The sequence below is a fragment of the Malania oleifera genome, chromosome 5, assembly GCF_029873635.1.
Source record: "Malania oleifera isolate guangnan ecotype guangnan chromosome 5, ASM2987363v1, whole genome shotgun sequence".
NCBI classification, from domain to species: Eukaryota; Viridiplantae; Streptophyta; class Magnoliopsida; order Santalales; family Ximeniaceae; genus Malania; species Malania oleifera.
Genome location: NC_080421.1, coordinates 7739867 through 7765005, shown reverse-complemented (window position 1 = coordinate 7765005; position 25139 = coordinate 7739867). Strand labels below are relative to the sequence as shown.

The 25139-nt window shown below is 33.2% G+C and overlaps 1 protein-coding gene across 2 annotated transcripts; it reads right to left on the bottom strand.

Moving 5' to 3' along the window:
• Positions 1–7433: 7433 nt before the first annotated feature.
• Positions 7434–22119, bottom strand: LOC131156456 (kinesin-like protein KIN-7D, mitochondrial). Of its 2 annotated transcripts, none has more exons than XM_058110156.1 (25): positions 21422–22119; positions 21197–21294; positions 20767–20856; positions 20504–20556; positions 19718–19783; positions 19019–19072; positions 18739–18798; positions 18337–18415; positions 18132–18199; positions 15826–15882; positions 15612–15716; positions 15085–15189; positions 14725–14832; positions 14488–14619; positions 13896–14078; positions 13340–13555; positions 12406–12546; positions 11703–11822; positions 11553–11603; positions 11317–11364; positions 10752–10895; positions 9657–10397; positions 8973–9102; positions 8769–8884; positions 7434–7873 (listed from the first exon to the last, which is right to left on the bottom strand). In XM_058110156.1, exons 1-24 carry the CDS (start codon positions 21772–21774, stop codon positions 8799–8801), a joined length of 3288 nt encoding a protein of 1095 aa, XP_057966139.1. In that variant the 5' UTR covers positions 21775–22119; the 3' UTR covers positions 7434–7873; positions 8769–8798. The 2 variants fall into 2 exon arrangements, with proteins under 2 accessions (XP_057966139.1, XP_057966140.1); XM_058110157.1 differs by having other exon boundaries at positions 21197–21313; positions 21422–21553.
• Between the last annotated feature and the right edge of the window lie 3020 nt (positions 22120–25139).

Genomic DNA, 25139 nt, shown 5'->3' with positions numbered 1-25139 from the left:
TGTTCGAGTGCTTTTGGTAACAGTGAAAAGTGTCGCACGTGAAAGAATTTTGAGAACAGCGAGGAACGAATGCAATTAGAAGTTTTTGCGGGTAGTAAAATTAGAAGAGATCCCAAATTTTTGGATAAGAACAGTAGAGTCAAAACCGAGTCCCACCGAGTGGTCGTTGTATGAACTCTTTTTCATCAATTTATTATTTATGGCATAACCTGTCTTTTTTAAATTTTAAAAGAAGAAAACATTACAATGAAATTTTAATATTTTCCAAATGCTTCGAGAATATTAGACTCTATTTTTTTAAGGGAAAAAGAATACTAGGCTAATTTTTATAATCAAGTCATATTTTATACGATAAATGAATAAATTATATTGTTAAATTTTGATTGATTTGAGTCTGAAGTAACCTAAAAATAATTAATTCAAGATCCACCTAAAGTTCAAGTATATTATTGATTGTATAAAATTTTCTAGCTTATGCAATGTAATTTGATCATTAACTTGATAATTTACGGGCTAATAATCATAAATTAGAATCATTTAATTCGTTCAAACTCAAGGAGGTTGCCTTATGTATTGATGTAAAACTCTTAATTTAATTCAAGATTTAAATTTGTAATGCAAAAGCATGCTAAATTTTATCAAATCTACAAATTCATATCCAATCCTCCAATTCATGCTGCCAAACATGGCCTTAATATTGTTAAGTGAATAATTTCCCTCTTTCATTTTAGAAAGGCTTCATCCGATAGAAAATGTTTGAAAATTAATTTCTGAAAAAACTTATTTCTCATCGCTGTATAATTGATTAGCCCCTCCATTAATATTTTTTTTTTTTGCAGTATTTAGTAGAAAAGTTGTAAAATGACTAAATTATTAGTAACAAGAAAAGTAGGTATCATTTTAAGAGAAAATTAATATGAGAAATTTTTTATAATAGTAAGAGGAAAAAGAAAAAAGCAAACTACACATGTAAAATAATAATTCGAAAATTAACTTTTATTTTTTGGTAAAAGACATTAACCTTTCTTAAGTTGAGAAAAAGACACTAACCTCCCCCTCAGGTTTCAAAAATTTTAAGGACCGCTTCTGAAATTTTAAAAATTATATTGACTTTTCTTGATATTTCTTTTTAGTGAATTTTATAGGAGATTTATGGAATTCTTGAAATCTTATGACAGGTTCTTTAAGTTTTCAAATCTCAAAGAAAAATACTATTTTTACCCTTATGTTTTTTTTTAACAATTCAAATTACTGATTTCCATTTAATGCACAGAAAAGTAAGTTCATCGCAATAGCATTTATTTGCACTGATTTCCAGTCCTTTTCAGTATATTCATCTTCAATTTTAGGAACATTTATCTTTTCAATTATTTTCATGGGAACATGATTTCCCTTAATGACTATTTTCCATACCTTCTAGTCTACATTTAATAGGTATATGCTCATCCTACGTTTTCAAAAGGTGTAATTTACACCACAAAAAATTGGTAGTCTGATGGATGAGTGTCCCTTACCGAATGGAGTTACACCGATGTGTGTCATGTGATCTTTTTACAAATAAACTATTAAGTCAATGTAAAATCGCTCTGATACCAAATGTTAATTTAGGTGTAATCCTAAGAGGAGGGTGAATTGGGTATTTTAAAAATTCTTTGAAACTTATTCATCACTTAGTCCCTACGTCTAAATTTAACCAATTACTTATCAAGTTCGTGTGAGATTATTCAGCAAACATACATGCAATGTAAGTCATGAAATGTAGTGCAGAAAGTAAAGAGATAAGGGAAAAGAGAATGCAAACACAGTTTTTACGAGGTTCAGCCAACCTGGCCTATGTCCTCGCCTCGAACAACCCACTCAAGGATTTCACTATAATCTCTGCTCCTTAAATTGGGACGGAACTTCCCTTACAATCTGCTGCTTACAAGAGGTACAATTTCCTCCTATTCCACTACTTACAAAAGATACAACTCTATCCTCAAACTCGGTTCACAACCCAAACCTTGAATACAATGAAATCTGTAAAATACTCAAAGTTGCTTCCAACAAAGCTAGTGAGTATAATTCAAATTCCTAATACATAATCATATAATAAAACTTAAAGTTCAGAATGTATGAAATGATACAATCATTTGTGAATGATATGCTTCGACACTCAAATTCTCTTTTATCAAATCCTCCAAAATATTTGTATGAGTAATAGGCTCGAAGACAAGATGCACAAATATCAAATATGATCTTGTTAAAAAAAATTTGTCTTGAATATTGTAAAGATCTAAATCAAAAACTTTCTTTCAACTGTTCAATTATACCATGATCTTTGTAATATGAATATATATATACACACACGATATGTATTCCAAATATCAAAAAATCCAATGTAATATCGTTCAGAAAATATCCCAAAATGAAATATAGATTTATGAATACCAAGGATATTTAATCAAGTGTTTTAGTATCTAAAATATAGATCTTTTAACAGAACACACACTTGAATCAAATCTATTTAATCAATGATGAAACCCTTTATCAAGTAGTGAGATTATCTAAATAATCTATATATAAAGTATACTCACTATCTATCACTCAGCCTATTGCAACAATAGATTTTAAAATAAGAAGTTCTTTGAAAAATATATATTAATGGTAAAATAAAACTTTCTCAAGTAACAAACTTGTCAAAAGAAAAAAAACAATCTCTATATGGTTAGGAACACTCAAGATCAAACTCTCTAACGATATTCAATAACAGATGATGATATGAGAAACTCTTGAAAAACACTAAACGGATTTACCAAACCTCAATACCAAGTTGAAATCAAGATGTGTAAATAGATTCCTTTGATTTTCTACGTTGATTTGTCCAAACTTGATGATTGTAAGTTGGAGTGCAAGCAATCGTATCAAGACGTTCAAGTTTCTCAATTCTCTTTTCAACAAAATGTTCTCTTCTCTTCTCGTTTGTATTAGCTTCCATACTAGGGTTTAGAAGTTCAATATATAGGTGTCTTATCCTTAGAATCAATCTTGACCGTTTAATTAAAAAATATCTCGCGAGTTCTCTTAATAAAAATTAAATTTTTAAGTTTTCCCGCAAGTTCAGGCGACTAAGGTCGAGTGCCCAAGCGACTGAAGTTCCTTAGTGTTGCAAAAAATCAACCTGGATACAGAGTCAGGCGACTGAAGTCTCAAGTTCAGGTGACCAAAGTGCCTCGGCCAGATTTTGTGTTTCACTATTAATTCTTCAGGCGACTGAACTTAATCTTCGATCTCCTGAAGAAATTCTTCAGGCTACTAAGGTTAACTTCACTAAAGTTCCCATTTTCTGAATTTTCTCTTTCTAGTTTAAAAATCTACTTTGCTCTCTTTCTTAGCTCATTTATAAAAATACTTTCCAGAGTTTTAAAAATATTTCTAAAGCCATAAATGTCCCCTAATGATGTTCATGAAGTGCATGAGTCCTAAAATCATTCTAGGGTATATGTTGAGTCTCAAATTAAATCATATGAAAATGTAAATACATGAGTTCTAAATACTCATTCTCATGACATTCTTAAACTTGGTGCTTGCATCTTCATTCTTGTACTCTTTGAGTTTTATGGATTTGCCAAGTTGTGTATACTTTATTCTTTATGACTTTCATAACTTGTTATCCTTCTGTGTATGCTTAATATAATTCATGTTCACAATCTCAATGTAAGAATCAAATACCAAGTAATTTGTCATTATCAAAACATGATTGGACTCATAGAGTCAACAACTACAATAGCGCTTCTTTTTACCTTTGAAAATTATGTAGTCAATAAATTATTATTTATTTGTTGTTTTAACTTGTAGCGTTGAATAAATTACTTGAAAATATTTTTTCTAGTTTGATAACTTGTAACTTTTGAGATACTAATTAATAAGTTATATTTATATTATTCAATGCATAACTTAAATTATATTTTGACTTCTTTCATGACAGGGACACGAGGAGAAGAAAATGGAAGCTTTGATGTCACGAATGAAAGCATTACAATTGATTAGAGGGATTCACATTCAAATGATTTTGAAGTTGTTCAAAGGATTTATTGAGATTTGTTAGTTTATTGCTAGTTTTATTTCGAAAGATTCATACAATTTGAAAATAGTTATGTTTAAAGAAACTCACATGCTTTAAGAACAGCAATGATGTTTAGATTTTGGGGAGACTCACACGAGTCACACAATTTGAGTTTATATTTTGAGTTGGATTGAGACTCATTTATTATGTTTTAATGCTTACAATTTTACTTACATAAATCAGGAGTTGTTAATTAGTAGAAACATTTGAATGATTGATATAATTACTAGAAAAGTTAGTACACAAACTAATAGCATGTTATCGTATGTAACTTAAATTATTACAACACAAAATAAATTATTAATAAATAATAATAAATTTATATTTGAGAATTATAAATTATCCGTCATGAATTATTTGATCCGAATCGCCACCAATCTGTCACTTAAATGAGTCGAATATGGATTATGATTTTTTCACCTAATAATTTGCGTAATTCCCCACGGATTATTTGATCCAATCCGCTTTATCCGGTTTACAGGAATCGGATCACCGTGGGCCCACAAGTATTGTGGCAGCACCAAAATGCATGGGATTGGATTTCGGGTTTCTCATCCACGGACCACGTGAACCATGCATCCTCGCATAAGCATCATCCTCCAATTAATTATTAAACCCAAGGCCCAACCCATTCAAGCTTACACGCGTCGTGCTAGAATAGACATCTGCATTATTTAATTTTCCTTCCCATTTTCAGATATTTTCGGCAACCCAAGGCAAGGCTCCGTTTGGATAATGTTTGGAAAATAAATAGAGAAATAAATATAATCATTTTTCATCACGTTTGTTTTTTTTTTTTTTTTATTCTGTGTATCAAATATTAAAAGTAAAATTTATTCAAATAGTATTAAAATAAAAATCAAGCATTAACAATGTATACAGTTATATTTTTGTTCATTAAAAAAAATAAATTTATTAAATATCATTAATGCTTACATTCTTCAAGTCTGACTTAGTAGAAAATCTTAAGAGGCAATTTTGAGAAGATATGGATCGTATTATATAAAAACATGTCAGGGAGTGGGAAAATAATGATCTTGGATTTCGTTATGTCATATGATTTTAGTATAACGAATATTTGTTTTAAGAAAAGAGAAGAACACTTAATAACCTTTAAAAGTGAACAAAATAGAAATCAAATAGAATTTATTTATTTTTTAACTACAAGGGTAGATCGTTTATCATGCAAGGATTATAAAGTTATTACAGGTGAAAGTCTAATCACACAATATAGAGTTTTAGATTAGATATATGTGTTAAAAAATGGAAGAAAAATGATAAAATAAGCCAGTATAAGATAACTAGGTGATGCAACCTAAAAGGAGCAAATATAATAAAATTTAAAGATAAAATTATCAAAGATAGGGATTGGATTATAGAGGATTTGATAAATACAAATACTCTTTGAAGTAGATTAGTTAACTCTATTAAAAAGATAGCAAAAGAAATTTTAGGTAAATCAATAGAAAAATTCTCGAATAGTAAAGAAAGTTGGTGCTGAAGTTAAATATAGATCATTTAATAGTTTGTATGATAGATTTGATACAAAAGAAGAGAAAAGAGATATATTTAAACTTGTTAAAGTTAAAGAAAGTAAGAGTAAGGAGGTTCCATGGTGCATGTTGTTTGCAGATGATATTGTATTAATTGATGAAACTAGGGACGGAATAGAAGTTAAGTTAAAATTATGGAGAGAAACTTTGGAATCTAGAGGCTTTAAGATAAGTAGAAATAAGATAGAATTTATGAAATTTAATTTTAGTAATGATAGAAGGAATATTTGAGACAAAATTAAATTTGGTGATAAAGAAATAAATAGTACTTGTAGATTTCAATACGTTGGATCTATTATGCAAGCTGAAAGAGAAATTGAAGATGATGTAATGCATAGAGTTAAAGCAGATTGGGTAAAATGGAGAAGTGCTTTAAGTGTGATCTATGATCGTAAAATACCTTTAAAATTAAAAGGGAAGTTTCATAAGACAAGTTATGCTATATGGATGTTAGGCGATAAAGAAACATAATATCCAAAAAATAAAAGTTGTAGAGATGAAAATACTTAGATGGATGAGTGGTATAACATTAAAAGATAAATTAAGTAATGAACATATTTGCAATAAGTTAGGTGTAACTCATATAGAAGATAAGATAAGGAAAGAACGACTCAGATGGTATGAACACTTGCAATATAGGTTGTATAGTGCATCAGTGAGCAAGAGTGAGTTATTTAATGTGGGGGGGATAGGAGAAGGGGTTGGAGTGAACTTAAAATAACTTGGGAGGAGAGAATGAGTAAGGATTTAATATCTCTAAATCTGTTAAAAGAAATATTCCATAATCACATAAATTGGTGAAAAATGATTCATATAACTGACCCCATCTAGTGGGACTTAAGGTTTGGTTTTGTTGTTTTTAAAAAATAAATTTATTTATAATTTTCCCCTTCACTTTTTTCTAAATTTCAAATGGAATGGCCCATACAAGCTTGGACTCTTGGGGTTTATTTGCATCAAAGACTGTTAGGAATCTTAAAATTGAATTGTGTTTCCCGCTCCTTTTGGCAATCTAAACCCTGCTCCACAAACTTTAAAAATCTACCTTCTAGTAAAAAAGGGGGAAATTTTAATTATTTTTTTAACATATTTCTTAATACAGTAGTTATGGGAACATACATTGCATGTGAACCAAATTTTACATGTTACAAATAATAATATATATAATATAATTTTTTAAAATTTCAAAAAGAATCAAATACAACAAATAACATTACAATTTCCAACAAAATTACTATTAAAAATGGGATTCACAAAAAATAGAAAAGCACTACCCTTATAGTGATTATTTCAAAAGACTTTAAACTAATGCATCAACTTTCTATAGTTGCCAAATATAGAAATTTAAGCTTTCATACAAAAAAAAAAAAAGTTGAAAACACAACAATTGGCAAGACTTTCATTAAATTGCTCGCATGTATGAAATTTAGGTTAAAATTAAATATGAAAACAAAAAATTGATTAACGAATACATATTAAATCTTATACCTAAATAACACCCCTCTCATGTGTAAATTTTTTTATTAAAAATAAAAAAAACATTGCTTACATTTTTCTAGACTCAAGACTAAAGAAATCCTACTTATAAGCAAAACAAAATTGAAAACAAATCCACCATTGTAAACACCTGACCTTCAAATTTGGGTTTTAAAACACTACAGTATTCCTATTTCTATTTTGTCACTATGAGTACAATCAAAAAGTTACCTTTTGCTCATTTTTAGTAGCTTAATATCTAAATTCCAAACAGGGCTTAAGTCTAGAAACTGGCGAGCTAAGTCCAACTATAAACAATTAAATAATAATTAAAATAAAATAAACATGTTTGTGTTTGGGCAAGGAAGAGGGGGGGGGGGGGGGGGGCAAAGGATGCTTCTTAGGGAAGCTTACAGTGGTTTTGTTTCTATACAAGGCTATGGAGGGTGAAAGAATATATCACAACATTCTGCACGCGGCTGCATTTTCAAAGGAACAAAATAACAAAGAACCATCCGGCATGTAAAGAACTTCGGATATACTGTTCGTATCTTCTGTTTATGGGGTGGGGTGGAATATTTCCCTTGTGTTCGTTCTCTTTTATTTTACAGCCTCGTGGGGAGAGACGCGTACAGCTGAAAATATTGATATCTCTTCTATAAACGGTTACATACAAATGAAAGAATTGCCCCGCTACAACAGGTGGGATTTTCTAAGACAGCTGGATGTTCACGAATCCCTGCAATTGTTTAAAACAGTAAGGGCCAATTTAAATTAAGGATTTTACACGAAAAAATAAAAAATAATAATAAAAATAAGAAAAACTATTTCAAGTACATTTTCTTAATATTAAATATAACTAAAGATGAAAATTCATTCAAATATGGTTAAAACTTAAGAAATTCCAAATTTTAATGATGTGTAAAGTCAAAATCTTGTTCATTTATTTGATTCATTGGTTGTCTAAGTTTAGATGGGTTCATTTATCTCAACTAATTGGGAATAATTAAGGTCACAATCAGCTGTGGATAACATCTTTTATCTTCCATTTACGGTTTGTTAATAAAATTATGAAAATATCACCTTATTATCTAATCCTCAAAAAAAATAGTCCAAGATTGCATAAATTGACGAAAAAGAATTCATATAACCAACCATGCCTAGTGGGAACTTAGGTTTGACTTTGTTGTTGTTTGTTATTGTACCTTATTATCTAATCCCGAGTTTTTCATATCAATGTTTGAAAACTAGAAAATAAGGCAAAATAATTTGTAATTCATTGAAAAAATTTAGAAATAGAAAATTAAAACTATTCCCCAAGTAACCCGGCACAACAGTTTTGAAATCATGTGATGTATTTTCATCCTACGCTTGGGAGATTGAATTGAAGATTAGATTTGTGTAATTTGAGGTGGAATTTGATTAAATTTTACTTAAATTCACATCTGAGCACCTAAAATCCGTGTTTTGTGAGTGTCATTTTTTTTTTCTTTTTTAGTGACAGACAATGTGGTAAGGAAGATTGCACACTTAGGGTCCTGTTTTATAAGACGCCATTGAGTGTCCCCTATATGAAAGTGGGGTGCAATAAATCAGCAGAATAGAGCAAAACAAATAAGAACAATTTACATCACCTTCATTCAGGGGATCCATAGAATGAAGTGTCATGAAGTGAAGGCAAAAATCCTATCAGCAATCTTTGTACGACAAATTGGACACTCGGAACAGGCAAGCGAACAGGGTTTACACACTGCAAAAGATATATAAAAGATGTTACTGTCATAAATCCATAGAGAGTACAGAGAGTTCAGGCAAGCGGAGGATTAGTAAAATCTTACAACAAAAATGCCGGCAAGGGAGAAGCATTGCCGCAGTTGGTGATTCAAAACACACTTTACAAACATGGGAATTTGCATCTCCATTCCCAGGGTGCTTCAGCTCTTTCTCCTTCATCTCTTGCATTCGAGCCTGAATGATGATAAAACACAGAAAAGGAATTTAAGAAGCCCTTTTATATTAACGAGCCTTCAAAAACTAGAGATGCTTTAGCAGATGGAGCCATAATGAATGAACTTAGAGATGCTTTCTAACCTGACAGCATACAAATTTCTAGAAAAACAGTCATTGAACAATAATTTTAACAGACGAAAAAAATTTAAAATGAACCTTGAAGCATGGAACAATACAACATAATTACCAACACATAGGCAGCACAGTTTGGGAAACAAAATCCTAGAAAACTAGGAAGAAGATAAATCTGAATTGGCTAAAGTCGGTTTTTTCATTTTTACTACCCATCAAATTTGCCCATATAAGACAAAACAGTTTCATTGACCCCCCAGAATTAGTCCCTTCAACTGGCACAATTAATATACCTCGACACACAACTCTTAACTCATCAAAATCACAAAAGTCCAAAATTTATATAAATGAAATATGAGAATAAACTAAGTGGAATCAATAAGATAAATAAAATAAAGGAGAAACAAAATTCAAGTAAAAATAAACATAATATACATTACCTTCAGGCGAACCACCAAAGGTTCTTCCTTGGGAATGTCATGAACTGGTTTAGTAACATCCGCTGGTTGTCTCTCTTTAAGGACAGTATCCTTGTTGTCAATGTCATTTGTTTTTGGGTCACTCGAATGATCTATCCCATCACCATGCCTCTCTGTTTTTATCTCGGGCATGGCTCCCCCCTCTTTCTTCAACTGAGCAACCAGCACCCACATGTTTGCCAAATCATTTTCTAAAGCTGCCTCCCTCTTCTTTGCCTCTTCAATCTTTTTGCTGCATTCATCTTCTACAAATTCTTTTTCAGCTAAGGCAACCTCAAGAGCCGTCTCCCGTTGTTTTCTTGCCTGTAATTCCATCTTTAAATCTTCTGGATCAAGATTCCATGAATCAAAATCATCATACGCTGCTCCTGAACTTTCATTAGCTCGGCCAGAGAGTCGGCCCCTTCTCCCAGGTTTTATGCCATCACTGAGTTTACGATTACCACCATTACTATTTTGAATACCAGCACCTCTAGAATGGACCAACTCTCGAGCTGCTGACAATTCTTTTTCTAGTTTTGCATTCTGTAACGAGATCTTGGTGACTTCACCAGCCAAGTTCTTCAGCTCAACAGCAGCAGCAGAGGCCAATTCCTTCGCATAAGAAGCTTCTTCAGCCAGTTTTTGATTCTGTACACGTAATCCACTATTTTCTTCCGAAAGCTGAACATGTTCTAGCTTTAGCTTCTCATTCTCAATCTCCTGTCAAAAGAAACAATAACATCTTTATCAGCTACGAAGTGCAATAATAGAAAAGGCGCCAAAGGAATACCAAAAATATGTTTTTATTTTATTTAGATTAATGTATTATACATGTGCTGTACTGCTGCATGTAAAGCAGTCTTTCATTCATATAATAACCAACTACCAAGGTAGAAAGGGATCCAATACCGAAGCAAGAAGCTACAATATTGTCCATGGGTGATCTATATACTGAAGCAAGTGCAGATTAGGATTACAGCAGAATGCTGAATTTAATTGATCCCCAGAGCATCAATCACCAACAATTATGGCTCTAGTAGGGCATGCTTATTCAACAAGAGAGATCTTAATAACCTGAGACTGGATTTTCTTTTTCAATCCATCTACATATTCATCAGATGCACACTGCTCCAAAGTTGATGATTTATCACTGATTACCAATGCGAGCTGCTGCTGCAGATGCTCTACTTTCTCTTGCAATTCCTCATTCTCAGAACACTGTCAATGGCCAAAAAAACGATCAAATGTTACACTACAAAGAAAAATCATGAACAACTCCATCTTATGAAGATTGCCAGTAACATCTTCAACAATGATGACACTATCCCTCTGAAATTTGGCGCCTTTCCTCATGGCTTGATCTTTCAGGGCCTAGCGGTAGGTTAACATATGCTAGTCCCACTAAGGTCCTGGTCTAAGGCCTCAGTGCTACCATCAATTTCCGATCTTTGTTGTCTGCCTCTTCAGAAGCCAAGGACCCATACTAAAAGCGCAGCCTGACATGGGTTGCTGGCTAAATGCCTGACAGTTAGGCCTTTAACAAAGGTCCAACTTAGTAGTATGACAAAACAAATAAAAAATGAGGAACTACAACAATATTTAGCAAGTGAAAAAAAGAGAGGAATGAAGATGTTTAGACCTTATTCTGCAGTTGTTCCTGGAGAATACGGTTATCTGCAGACTTAATCTGCATAAATTGACCAAAGCCTTTTAACCAACCAGAGGATGGACAATTAAGCATTAATTTAAGCTTAAAAAAAAACAAAAAATCTTTCAATAATTAAAAAATAGAAATAAATAAAATATAAACATTGAATACAATTGTATAAATGAACTTCATCTAGCTTTTGGAAGTCATAAAATTACTTCACTCACCTCCAGCTCAAAACCTTTTTCATTACACTGGGTCATCAATCTCATTACTGTCTGTTGTGGAGCAAAAGAATGAAAAAAGTTAACTATTCATAAGTGAGAAGAACTAAAGAGAGCAAGTGTGATATGAAGATGGATAGAAGCCTAGACTACCTGCTGCATCTCAACCAGTGAAGCACTAGCAATTGACGCCTCACCGCTCTCAACAATGCGTTGTTCTAAGGCCCTCATTTGCCTCCTCTTTTCTTGGATTTCACGCTCCAAGTTTTGGATCTGTATTACAGAATGTGTCAATATACAGTGTGCCCAAAATTGGGAAAAAATATATTCAAATACAAGAATGTGACAATATTTTATAAACACAAATTCTGAATAATAATGATTAGTGAATAAAATTTAAAATTATATTTTCCTATAAAAGTCAACCTAAAAGGCCTTCAGGCAAGAGATAGTAAATATTACAACAAAATAAAAGAAAAGAGGTCACTTTACAGTTTTTTTTTTTTTTTTTTTGTTAGCATTCTCGGAAACCAAGCATACAAAGAAACTAATGGCATATAATTGAAATGATTTTGATCCATTTGCAAAAAAATAAGATTCTCTCATAATGTTGCTAATAAGCTTCCAAAGAAAAATCAAGGACGCATAAAATGCAAAGCAAATCAATTGAAACTCCTACACACTATAACATGCAAAAGCAGAAACAATAATCAAATTAGGACATATACTTCTATTTGGCAGGTGGCACACACTCAAACATATCAATCGAAACCAACAAAACCATTCTTCAGAACTTAAGATGCTATACCGACCACACTAAGATATAGGTTCTAAAAGGAAGATGGCAAAGTGGTACTTGAGTTTTCGATCCATCAGGATCATTCACAGACTGCTCAGCCAAGCGTTTCAGGGTACTGGTACCAAATGCAATCTCCCCAGCGAGCATCTTCACTTGCTCAACAAGAAGGTCCATCTGATCTGACATTGTTATCCCACCCTAGAGTCCAACATGCAAGCACATATGTTAAGATCCACTCCCATGGAGAAGTCAGATGACACAAATTCAAAAAAGAAATAGTCATATGAAACATGGTTTCAAATTATTAATTTACAATGAAAACAAAAACTGTAAATAACAAGCAGCACAGTCGAAACTAATCAATCAATCAAACATGTTTCAAACTATTAGGTCTTCAATACAATATAGCTACATCCTTCTGTTACAAAGCTCTAGAAATATAAAATTTCTATATAAGAATTACATGCAAGCACACATGCAGATAAGCTTGTTTCTGCAGGGGAAGAATAAGTGCGTGCACACAAGCAAATAAATGGAGAAGCCTACATGTACCAAAACATACTTTTCAATCTCTATTTCTAAAGCATTAAACGAAAAAATGGCATCTTATTGAACATTTTGTACACTTGATGATCAAATTAGATACTTTAATCCATGTGAAGTCTGAAGTCTGAACTGCAAAGTCTAGAACAATACAAAAAAGAGTTAACACTTGACAATCAGGTAGCGTCCAAGGCAAATGTAACATGTCAGTTTCTGAAAATTTAACTTCAGGTTTCCAGCCTGATAACTTATCTTTGAGGCTAAGGCCATCTGGGATTCGATTAGTGAGAGAGCAAATAAAAGGGTCAACAATAGTGTGCCTCTCAAATCAGGGGAACCTTACTCCTGTTCAGAGTACATTGGCAACCGGGCCAAAACAGCTACGATCTAACTACCCCAAAATAATAAAGATCTAGCAAAGTAAAGGAAAAAACCAGAAAATACGTACTGATGGGAGTTTTGAACCACGGATAATTTCACCCACTTGAGTTGCTTCAGTAATCGTACTACTGGCTGTTGATAGTTCTTCAGCCCGCTTACTTGAAGATCTTCTGTGTCTAAAATCATAAGATGGATCTGAAGGAACCATGGAAACAGAAGATGGAGAGTCTTTTTGATTCTCACTTTCTCCAACCAAAGAACCCTCACGCAGCACATCCAATTTCTAACAAAAAAATGCAATAAAAATAAAAAATAAAATTATTTTTTACGAACTAATTTGGTATCCATGAAAAATTAGTTCAGAAAATTATATTCTTTTTCCATTCTAGAGAGACAAAAGGGAGACGGAAGGAGATGTTCTTGAGTTTGAACAGAATCATGGGAAATAACCAAGATTTTACCAAAAAAATGCATACATATCAACAAGGAAAACAATGTCGACAAAGTCCACATCTCTCATTTTGAATTTAAAATGTTTTGTTCTTACTTTTAATCTTGAAAAAATCAATACTAAAAGAGAATATGCCTCCATTCACATGATTACACGATCAAAAGGAACTCACATCATCCTCACCAACAGAATGACTCCGTTGATGACTGGGCATGTCACTTAAACATCCAGGAATCGTATTTTTTGAAGAAACAAGTATGAGCTTTGTTAGCCTCTGGATTCTACTCATGAGAGCAGCCTTGGCCTCCTCTTCTTCCTCTAATCTCGATTGCATTTTCACTTGACCTTCTTCCAACTATTCAAATAACAGAGGATGCACACAGTGACAGGTTAAAAACTGTGTTGCCCAGTGACACCGAAAAATTGTTGTTACAGGCCACGTGTAGTAAAAAAAATTCAGGCCCTGTTTACTTGTGGAGAACAGCTTTCCAGTTACAGTTTTCCAAATAATTACAAAAATGCTACATTATTTTCTAGTTTTCCAAATTTGTATGTGGGTGTTAAGAAAACATACTTTTTTATTGTTTTCTAAGTTTCATGGATAAATCTTTAAAAAAAAAAGTGTCATTTTTGTAATTATTTAGAAACCTGGAAATAGAAAATGAAAAATATTTTCCACAATTAAACAGGCCCTTAACTTCTAAACATAAATGGTACTAAATCTAAACTACGTCAAATTAAAGGCATATGATAAAAAAGAAGACCTTTTGCCGCAAGGTCAAAATTTCTTCATGACTAACACCAACAAGCACCCCCTTCCTCATCTGATCAAGTTCATGTTTAAGAACTGAGATTTCTCTTTGATACTTCTTAATCAAAGATTTTTCATCAATAATCTGAAAGAAAAATCATTTTCAAAATCAACATGAGTGAATTTTCATATTTTATTATTCAATGTTACCATAGAAACATTTAGACCCAGTCCAAGGATTGTACCGCACCTTATTACGTGAAGCATATATTTCCACTCTTTTTGCCCGGCTTGCAAACTTAAGAGTATTATGAGTTTCCTCCATATTACTTGATGCAGGGGTAACTGTGCAAATGAGCTAGGAATTTGAATTGAAAAAGAAACACAATTTAGACAGTTTGCTTTACATTATGACTCAGAACAAGAAAAGAGTGCACACACAAAATTTTTTTCTTGCAAAAACTACAAAGAAAAAGAAATGGAACTGTGAAACACAATCAACTTCATACACAAGGCTAAAGAGCCACACGCTTGCCTGCACATATAAAATGCCTTTCAACAACATGTGAAAAAAATAGATACTAACAAACATTATCCATTTCAAACTTACAGAAACATGTCCGTGGCCACTCAGTGAAGACTGCAGGAGGCGAGTAAGCTTAGAATCTCGATATGGAACATGGGATGCCCTCCCCTCGCTGAGTTTTCCAATTACCTTCACATAGCAACAATATAGTAAATGTATCCAATGAAATTTGTTTAAACAAAAATACAGGAATCATCAACAAACAAAAGTTCAGAAAAAACTAGCAGGTAATTAACAAATTGTGCACTGGGTTAGTTCAGCAACATGAGTATAAGCAGAATTTGATTAAAACAATTACAGCAAGTCTTCCATATTGTTACAGGACCAACCTTGTATGCTCACTAAGAACATCAAGTGATCACTGATCAGTAACCCAAAAATAAAAAAAACAGCAACAATATCAATCAAGACTCTTTGAGTTTTCCAGTTTAAGAGAGAGATCACCCATCATGCAGAGCTACAGATCAATAACCAGACAATTTTAAGGAAAACAACAGTAAGAAAAAATTCTATGCGAGACTATAAGCAACTAAAATCCCTTAGGCACTCACAGTTCCAAGAGTTAGGAGGCTCTTGTTTATGTAAGATCCTTCCTTTCTCCTCAATCCAGTTGTTTCAGTTTTTGAGCTCTCAGATCCAGCAAGATCAATAAGATTCTAAAACAAAGGAAAGCTTCAAGTAGTTAAAAGGAAAATTTTAGTAGTAAAGCAAAGTGTAGATAAAACAAATCTAAAGTACATTTTAAAAAATTAATGATAAGCTTACAAGTTGGGAAAAGATTACTCCATCATATTCATCACCATGGGCACTACTTTCAATCATCTGCAAATGCTTCAACAGGTTAGAAACAGATAATCAGAGTGATTGGGAATGTCAAGAGTCAGACAGAAATATCCAGGATACCATACCAATACATAAGAAACCAAGCAAACAAAACAAATGTCCACAAAAAAAGTAATGTCAAGAAGGGAGAACCATCAATAAATGGAGCATAGAAGAAATATCTTCACAAATTATCTAAACAAAAAAGATTAAATAACGTCAAGATAAAAATATAAAGCCAACTACATATCAATGCACCACAGTACTATACACTAAAAATAAACCCAAAGCATCTTTTGATTCATTTGTCACTCTTTCCATCAGAGCTCTGTTTTCCCAACCAAACCCCCCCCCCCCAAAAAAAAAAAAAGAAAAAAAAAAAAACAAGATTTTCTTGTGGCTGAAAATCCTGTGGCTTGGTAATAAAATTGATTCAGGGTCCCCAGTTTAAAATCTACGGATGAACCTATTCGACCACTTGACAGCTTACAAAACAATCATCAGCAACCATTTCACTTCATCCCATGCTGTACGAGCAGCAACAACATGGTCTTGGTGAAAGAGCATTACTAGGCATGGTTTGAACTTATTCTCAAATTCATAATTTCATTTGTCTGAGTTGATTAAATAAAAAATTTGTCTCATTTTTTTTTTTAGATTTAGAATGGCAGCTCAAAATCTTGTGGCAACGCCTTATCCAGAAGAGTTGTGAAATAATTCAAAAAACCAAAACTATTTAGTAATCACATGATCATTACAAAACAAGTGAGAGATTGTTAGATTTGTCTAAATTTCTGACTTCAGTCAGATTAAGATGTGGTTGTCCACAATCCAAACATGAACATTGATTATTTTGATTTGAAAAGGTGGTTTAAGATGTGATGGCAACTTCAACCCCCATTCAGCATCTATTTTTCTCATGCAACATCCCACGTTTAGATTTGTAATATGCAGACCATAAACAAGGTCAAAATAATATTGAAGAATTTCAGAGAGGAGGAGAAACCTTGGTGGTTCATCTTGAAATTTTACATTTTTACAAATTTTCAGGTATATCAATTAAATTTATCCATTGGATTCATGTCTTTCTATATTTTGAGACTGAAATATCAAATAAATCCTCTGTTAGATGCTTATAGGTTTACAATAACAACGCCAATCCCTTCCATGGTTTGAACCTCCACAAACCTCGCAATATCAATTCAAGACCCAAAATGATTTAAAGTTTAAAAAAAGATGCTGAAATGTAAAACCTCGGACAAGCCATGCAATGGAATAACTAAGTCTATGTCAATGAAGAAGCCACCTAATGAACTCTAGAAAGTTGTACCAAACAGAGAGAATCAAATCTCAGCTTTATAGGGCTCAGGAGGAAGGGGATTTGTGGGTGTGAAGAAGGCATACCCCTGTTGCGTAGCCCATCACTGCCTTTGAATTGAGAATAAAAATGTGCATGTACGATAAATCAAAAATCATACACAGTAATTCTTAAATACCAAAACTAATCTTGCACATCATACCACTAGCTAGTGGTCTAGCCAATGCCAGATTTGTATCAAAAATAAAATGGAGTCTGTAGATAATAGATTATAAATCATATGAGGTGGTTCTCAAATAACAAAACTGAGCTTGCTTACTGCCTTTGTGAATGCTAGTTTATTAGGAAAGCAAAAGACAACCACTCTTAACAACTTCCAACAAGAGTTTCAAGGATACTACTTCTGCAGACAGGCATGTGGCCGAATTATATGTGATAGATATTTTCACAATACAAAACTAGGTTTATTTCACCAATACAATACACTATCCATGCTTCATGAACAAATGTTCCAAATTAGCCACTGCCTGACTATTACTTCATAAAATTGCACATAATAATAAATCAAAAATGAAGAAATTTTGTTGTTTTTCCTTCCCATAAAAAGTGTTTTAATGAACAAACATAACAATTTTATGTTAAGTAACCAGACTACCCTCTCTTAATTTTTTTATATTTACCAAACAATAAAAAATAAAAACTTGCAGCAATTTTACATAGAACTATATTAATATCCCATGTTCCAGAAGAAAGTCTCATATCAAGAGAACAAAGGGTTGTCAATTGCCTACACTATCTAGAAACTTCAAGCACACAAATTCAAGGTACAAAAAGCTAATAATTGACTTTGGATGAGCTTTCTTGCCTGGTAAGCCAAGGCAACTTTTCACATAGCATCACAAGATTATTCATCTAAATGTAGAGTATTTACCAGTGTAAATATGGTGTGGCTGCGACTGCTCAACAGATTAAAATTATTTGAGCCAACGTGACGATGTTCTGCCATTGGCCCATTAGAAAACATACCAGTTAAAATCATAAGAACATAAACATTGCTACCGATAAAAATTTGACATACTGGCAAATACAATGGATGGGAGAAGAATGTGCGGCAGAGAATTCATCTGCATAAATACCTTCTCCAGCAGCAATAAAAGAAAGTGCATGCCCAGGGGATAAAACAACTTCTTCCTTTATACCCTCAACATAAGTGCCCTGAAAAATAAATCTGGCTGAATAAAACTACATATATAATCTGATGCTTGCTAATCTGCAAGATATGGAAATAAATGGCAGAAAATGAGCTTAAACTCCTTTATTTTGAAACCCTGAGCATATTTTCACCCCAAACATGAACAAAAGTATAGCTTCAAAATGCATTGCTAGGAACTGTGTCTGCATCTGTGTGTGTGTGTGTGTGAGAGAGAGAGAGAGAAAGCGAGAGAGAGAGAGAGCAGGACAAAAACAATAAATTTAAAAAATATATAAAAATCTATAAATTAGAGAGAAATAATGGATTTCAACAGTTAAACAAATACCTGTACATCTTCTCTAACACGCAAATTTTGACCCGTTGGATCGAGCAAGTCATTTATAACCTGGTTTCCAAATAGTGAGTAGCATAACAAATAAGATAAATTTCATTAAATTCAAAAAAAAAAAAAATCTTAAAGCATACAGCAACAGCATGAAATTTGTAGAGGTTTAAAACATAAAAGTAATGGTTGAAATAAATCTCTAAAAAATAAATAAACAAATGCTACTTCCCAATCCTGCTCCTCAACATGCACTGATGATACCATGTATAGTACTACTGACCTCATTGTAGATTTCAAGATATGACACGCGGAGTAAGAACTCTCTTCCTGGAGTCTGAAATGACAATGTAATTTGTTAGCAATGTTCATAAATAAATAAGGTGGGCAAGTAAGGTGTTTGCGCTAGGCCAAGAAAAGCTAGTGTATGTTATTGAGATCCCATAACTTAGTTGTGATGAACATCAAATAAACAACAACGGACACTCAAATGCAAATGGCAGCTTGAACTTGGCGCACATAAATATGGCAACTCAAAGAAGACACACAGAATAATTTTCTGATATATGAATGCATTGTACCAACAATAGAAATAAACTACAGATCAAAGGGCTCAAATACTGTCAAGCACAAAAAGTGGCCTTTTAAAATAAAATACCATTACTCACTGCAATGGAGCATAATTTTGCAATGGAGATTGAAGATTTAACCAAAAAAGATGAAAGGAAAGAATCCATGGGTGATGGAAAAGTGGCAAACCAGCAGCTAACTACAAGACTTGCAGAATGGGGCTATATTTTAAATGGTGATATAGTGATATCTATTTGTGGAAAAATTATAAAACTAACAATGTGCAAAAGAGAAAATATCTCTTCATGAAATTAAACAAACAAGATCATTTGGGATAAGAAAAAAGAGGTAAATGGCAGCTTTCAACTGACAGTAATATATTTCTCAAAATATATCTTGTAAGGGCACTTACATCTTGAATGATGCTGAAAACATCCTTTATAGCCAACGGTATAATACCTGGAGAGTTTTGATCTCCCTGTCAATATCAATGCAGAAAATGAGTAAATATTTGCACATGGAATCCTCATGCATACCAAGAAATTAATGTCAGTCTTACATAAGGACGTAGAATCTAAAAGCATTAACAAGGTAAGAGGCAGATTCAGGATGAGAGAGAGAGAGAGAGAGTATTGAAATTAGAATAAGACGCCATCGTGCCATGAAGGTTTTAATGCATTAGCAGAACAAGTCAGTAAGAGGGGGTCCAAGCTGTGGCTGCTGTGCCAACATTAACACAAGCAAAGAACACCATAGCATATACTTATACAAGCTTGAACACTGAAATGGAGCAAAGAGAATAAACTGAAAACAGTGATCAACAAAAACAAGCAGCAACTCTATGATCATTCAACAATAATCGTTTGGATCAGGAGAGAATTGAAGACATTGTGAAGTAACCAACAAGATATGTTCCCAAATCATGTGAATTTTTAGGTAAATTTTGGAGTTGGAATGCAATTAGATGTAATGCGAGGGTCCTTTTTAGAGTTTTAGTAAATGTATGGATTTCAAATGCATCAAAAGCCTTATTTGACATGAAATTGTTATCACAGTCTACAACCAGCAGGGTTCTACTCAGTCAAAATAGTCAAACAACGCAGTTATTGCTCCCTTGAATACGAATAAGTTTATGACCTATAAATCTCGACCAAGAAATCACAGCAGGAAAACATTTGCATTAGGGTATTAAACTTACATGCATAGTGTGCGTTTTCCCACTGCTTGTAACGCCATATGCAAACACAGTTCCTGCATTATTAACAAGCACTGTTCAGGTTCATGGACGATTTAAGTATATTTAGCTTTATATATTAACCATGGCTTGATCCGAAGTGCTCAACTTTATACTGATGTCATTTCATTAATTTACCATGGTATCCAACTACAGATGACATTGATCATCATTACGTTAAATCTTGCTTTGAGTAACATAAAAACTGCAACTCCAAGACATCATACCATTGACACCTTCCATAGCAGCCTTGACAACAGGTCGAGCAGCTACTTCATAGACCTCGTGGGAGGCTGTAGATGGTCCAAAAACTCTATCTGTCACCATAAAAAAAAGCATAAGATAACATCTATAAATATACAACTGAATATGTAGAAACCAATATTACAGAATAAAATCAGAATTAGCACAGCATTTGCAATGCTGTTCCAGATATTTGGAAATCGCAATAATCAGAATCAACACAACAATCATTTGCATCAACTATGTATGCAATTAGAATTAACAGAATTAAACTTATGAAAAGTTGGACAATAATTGCATTGAATCAACGAGAGGCTTTATCGAATGAATAGTTGTGGTGGTTTCAACTTCATATTGAACACAATCAGACTAAGTAAATCATTCTAATTTCAAATTACAAGCCAGGAACAATACCAAATGCATAGGCAGTAGCTGGATTGTACTCGTTGCGCACAATCTTATCGCCATCTGCATACCAAGTAATCTCATCTCCACGTTGAAATTCTCTCTCGCTGCAAATTCCACAATCCACTGATTCAACCACATTAACTCAGAACGCAACCCTACACCAAAAAATACAAAGCTCTTCTGATCGAAAAGCCCATAGATCTGACCTAACAGACTCAGATCTAACCCTACCTCAACGGCCTGAACCGAATTGTCACCGAAATGCTATCGCCCGATCTCGGAGCTTCAATAATCTGCTCTCCCATCAGCTCATCCGCAGACGCATATCCAACTGCCGGCAGACCTCCGTAGCTTCTCGAGCCAGGGTACATTGAATCGGCTCTGGCCCGGCTAGGCGTCATGGATCTGGACCCGTACCCGTTGGCCGCGCCGTAGAAAGACGAGGCGGAGGACGAGCACGAGCGGGGCATCAGCCGACCGTTCATTAGCGAAGACGACGACGACGTCGACGAGAACGAGCTCGTCGATGGCCGCCGGTAGTGGAACGGCGAGCTGCTCCGCCCCCGAGACGATGACGCCGCCATTGCTGCCTTCTCCGAACTCTCCAGCGAAAGAGAGACAGAGAAATAAAAACAAAGAAGAGTGATAGATAGAGAGAGAAGAAGAAGAAGAAGAAGAAGAAGAGGAAGAAGAAGAATATGTCAGAGCTCACATGCTCTGATGGGCAAAAGCGAAGGGCATTGCTGTTTTTTATTTTTTATTTGCTGAAAGCCTTTAAGCAATGGCTCAGTGAGTGAGAAGCTGCGCTCTGTGTTTTAGAGAGGGAGAGAGAGGAAGAGTCGTTGTTGCTTCTTCTTTAAGAGAAAGAGAGTTGCAGATAGAGTTGGGGGGGGGGGGGGGGAGGAGAGGCGGAGGAGGACGACGGAATCATTTTTTTTTTTTTAAGTTTAAATTAATTGGTTCTGATTATTAAGTAATATGAAATTTACTGCGAAATGACGTGGCACGTGTGCTGACGTGGCGGGACGGGTTTTGACCTCAAACGCCGTCGAATCGCCCGCGCTGCTGCCTCTCTTTTGAAAACCAAACCCAAATCGGGCGGGAATAGCAGCGGCCGCCGTCGTTTCGGACAAATCCAAAACTCCGAGAACCCCAAGTGCCAGTGAATTCGTACGTCCGCGAGTATACAAATCGTCAAATCGCTGTCTCTATCCCACAACTGTTCCTGTTGGGTAGTTTAGTAATTAACTCTCACTAAATTACATCCATACCAGAAATTATGATACATGTTCCATACTGGATTGATTCTATAACCACCTACAAATATTAAGAAAAAATTATGAGATAGATCAAATCTTATATGTCATTTATAAACTAATCAAATGAAGCTATGAGAATTCATATATTCTCCACATAAGCAAATTATAACTTTTGTTATAAAATATTTTTTTTTAAATTATGAGTTATCATTGTTTTATTTGGTCAATATATAGATGGCATGATAAACTTGGTCTACTTAATAATTTTCTCCTAACAGTTCTCCATTAAAAAAGTATAAAGCTTTTAATAAATTAAAGAGTTGTTCGATTGTTTTCATTAAAATATTGTTTCGCCCAAGCTCTTAACTAAAATAAGATAGATTAATTATATCTTTTGATTTTCTTTGAAAAATTAATGTTACTTGTTTGGAAAATTTAAGAATATATTTATATTTTATTATTTACATTTATGAATTTTGAGTATGAAATTTCTCGATTCACTACTTCGAATAATTTTGTCTCATCATTATTTTATATTTTTGACATTTTAAATAATCATATTTGAATTTAAATGAATCTAAATACAATACAATATAAAATTTAATTTAATTTAAATCCACTCAAACTCAAATTTAAAACTCTTTCGTTCGTGTTTTCAAATACAAATGTAACCTCAAATTTTTGACAAAATCTCAAAATATTGAATTATTTTTTTCTTATTTATTCACTAAGTATGAGAAGAGTGTTTGTCTCTAAATCTTAGTTAGATACAATGATTGACTATTAGTATAATAGAATATAATTTTGTTCAAAATTTTTGGTTAATCAAGATGAAAAGTATTTTTTAAAATTTGATACTAGTGATTATATAAATTTAAATTTGACTAAATAGTTATTATATTTTTTTAGGGTTAATGGTACAATCCATTCCACCCTGAAATTAAAATTTTAAAGCAAACAGGGAATAGCGAGTGAGCCAGTTTTGTTTCACGCGCTTGGAGGTATTTTTCAAAAAAATTAATAAATAAATAACTATGGACAGCAGGAGCGGGGTGGAGTCAAGAAGATGTCGACACGTGGCGAAATAACTGACGATGTAACTTCCAGTGGGTTCCGCAAACTCTGGGCTATTATGGTATGCATGTGAGAGTACGCTGACCGTCTGATTTGATTACTTTGGCTACAAGGACGGTGATGAAGGCTTTTGGAAGAAGGAGTTGACGTAGGCGCGGCGCGGAGGATCAATTTGATGGGTGTGGGGGTGTGTTTGGATGGTAGGGGTCGAGGGCGTCTCCCATGTGACGGGGGACCTCCAGCCTTGCATTACATGAAAGGCATGTGAGGTGACATGACTTCGCGCAAGTCATTTTAAGATTTTGTAGTGGGGTCATTTTGGTCTTTTTGTGTTTATCTGGGTGCAATGTTGCGCGGGCTCACAATTTTTAACTAATCACTTACTTCAAGTGAGTTACGTTGATATCGCAAGTTCAACTCTTAATTTTTATTTGATTTGCTATAAAAAAATATTTTCATAAAAATTTTAATTTTGTCATAAAAAATAATTTGAAAAAAATACTAATGAAATGAAAGAAAAAAAAATGATTAAAGAAATATTTCTTTATGTTTGATTTTCAAGGAAAGTGAAAAAAAAATAATCTATCAAATTAATAGATAATATTTTGATTTTTCATATAATTAATTTTTTATTTTTCTTAATAGTATTTGGTGTATAGAAAAAATGTAAAAAGAAATGAGTTTCCTTGCGTTTTCTTTCCTTTTTTATAACTAAAGTCTTCGATTCACACATACTCATAGTAAAATTATAAATAATACATGAAAATCCTAATAAGCATTTCAAGAAAATGGCAATATCCTTGACATTTGTCTAAATATTATATTTTCAATACAAACAAAAAAATACTAAAATTATGTGCTTGGTTAAGTCTATGTCATAAAATTCTTAACAAACAAACAAAAAATTATAAGTAATGCAACTATGAATCTTGTCGGACAGGAAGTGATGTTTCCAGTGGTAGATGGGTGAGTAACGCATAAAAACTTGCCCTTAGGAGGGGAACAACAACCGGAAACGACTGCTAATATTCATGTAAGCCGAGCAGCAAAAGGAGGAATCTGCGTAAGGAGGGGCTCACGTCTGATTAGCTAATTGGTTATGTAAAGAACATGTTCCAAATCACGATGAATTCCTTTTTCAAATCCTGCTGTAGCTCCACAAGCCATTCCCGTGTATCACAAATGACGTACACATAAAAAGAATCCTAAAATAAAATGAGAGGTAGCTAACCAACTTTGAGGAAAGACATAATTTAAGTGTTGATATCTTTATTCCCGCATTGATATCTCTTTCTTTCTCCACAATGAAAAATTTCTTGTGTCCGGAAAAGGTATTGAACTCATATTTTTACATATTTGATTTGACATAATACAAATTTGTATTAAAATTTGTCAAAATCTACATAAATTCAAATCCAAACACGACATATAAGATTTTGAAAATGACACGGATACATTGTAAGTTTCTAATAACTAACACAAAAAAACTTTGGCTTTGTGATTTTATTAATAAATAACTTTAGATTGGTCAATTATTACACTTACATTAGATAATGGCTAAGATGGTTGATAATATAATGACCATTTACCATTTTATTTTTTTACCAAAATATATA

What these genes read in the sequence shown, in the direction of transcription:
- LOC131156456 (XM_058110156.1), bottom strand. Translation starts at nt 21,774, where the DNA reads ATGGCGGCGTCATCGTCTCGGGGGCGGAGCAGCTCGCCGTTCCACTAC. An exon ending in GTGTTAGAGAAGATGTACAG is followed by an intron (nt 18,416 to 18,738) that starts GTATTTGTTTAA and finishes TTTATTTTTCAG; the next exon opens with GGCACTTATGTTGAGGGTAT. An exon ending in CTTTGGTGGTTCGCCTGAAG is followed by an intron (nt 9,103 to 9,656) that starts GTAATGTATATT and finishes ATCATCATTCAG; the next exon opens with GCTCGAATGCAAGAGATGAA.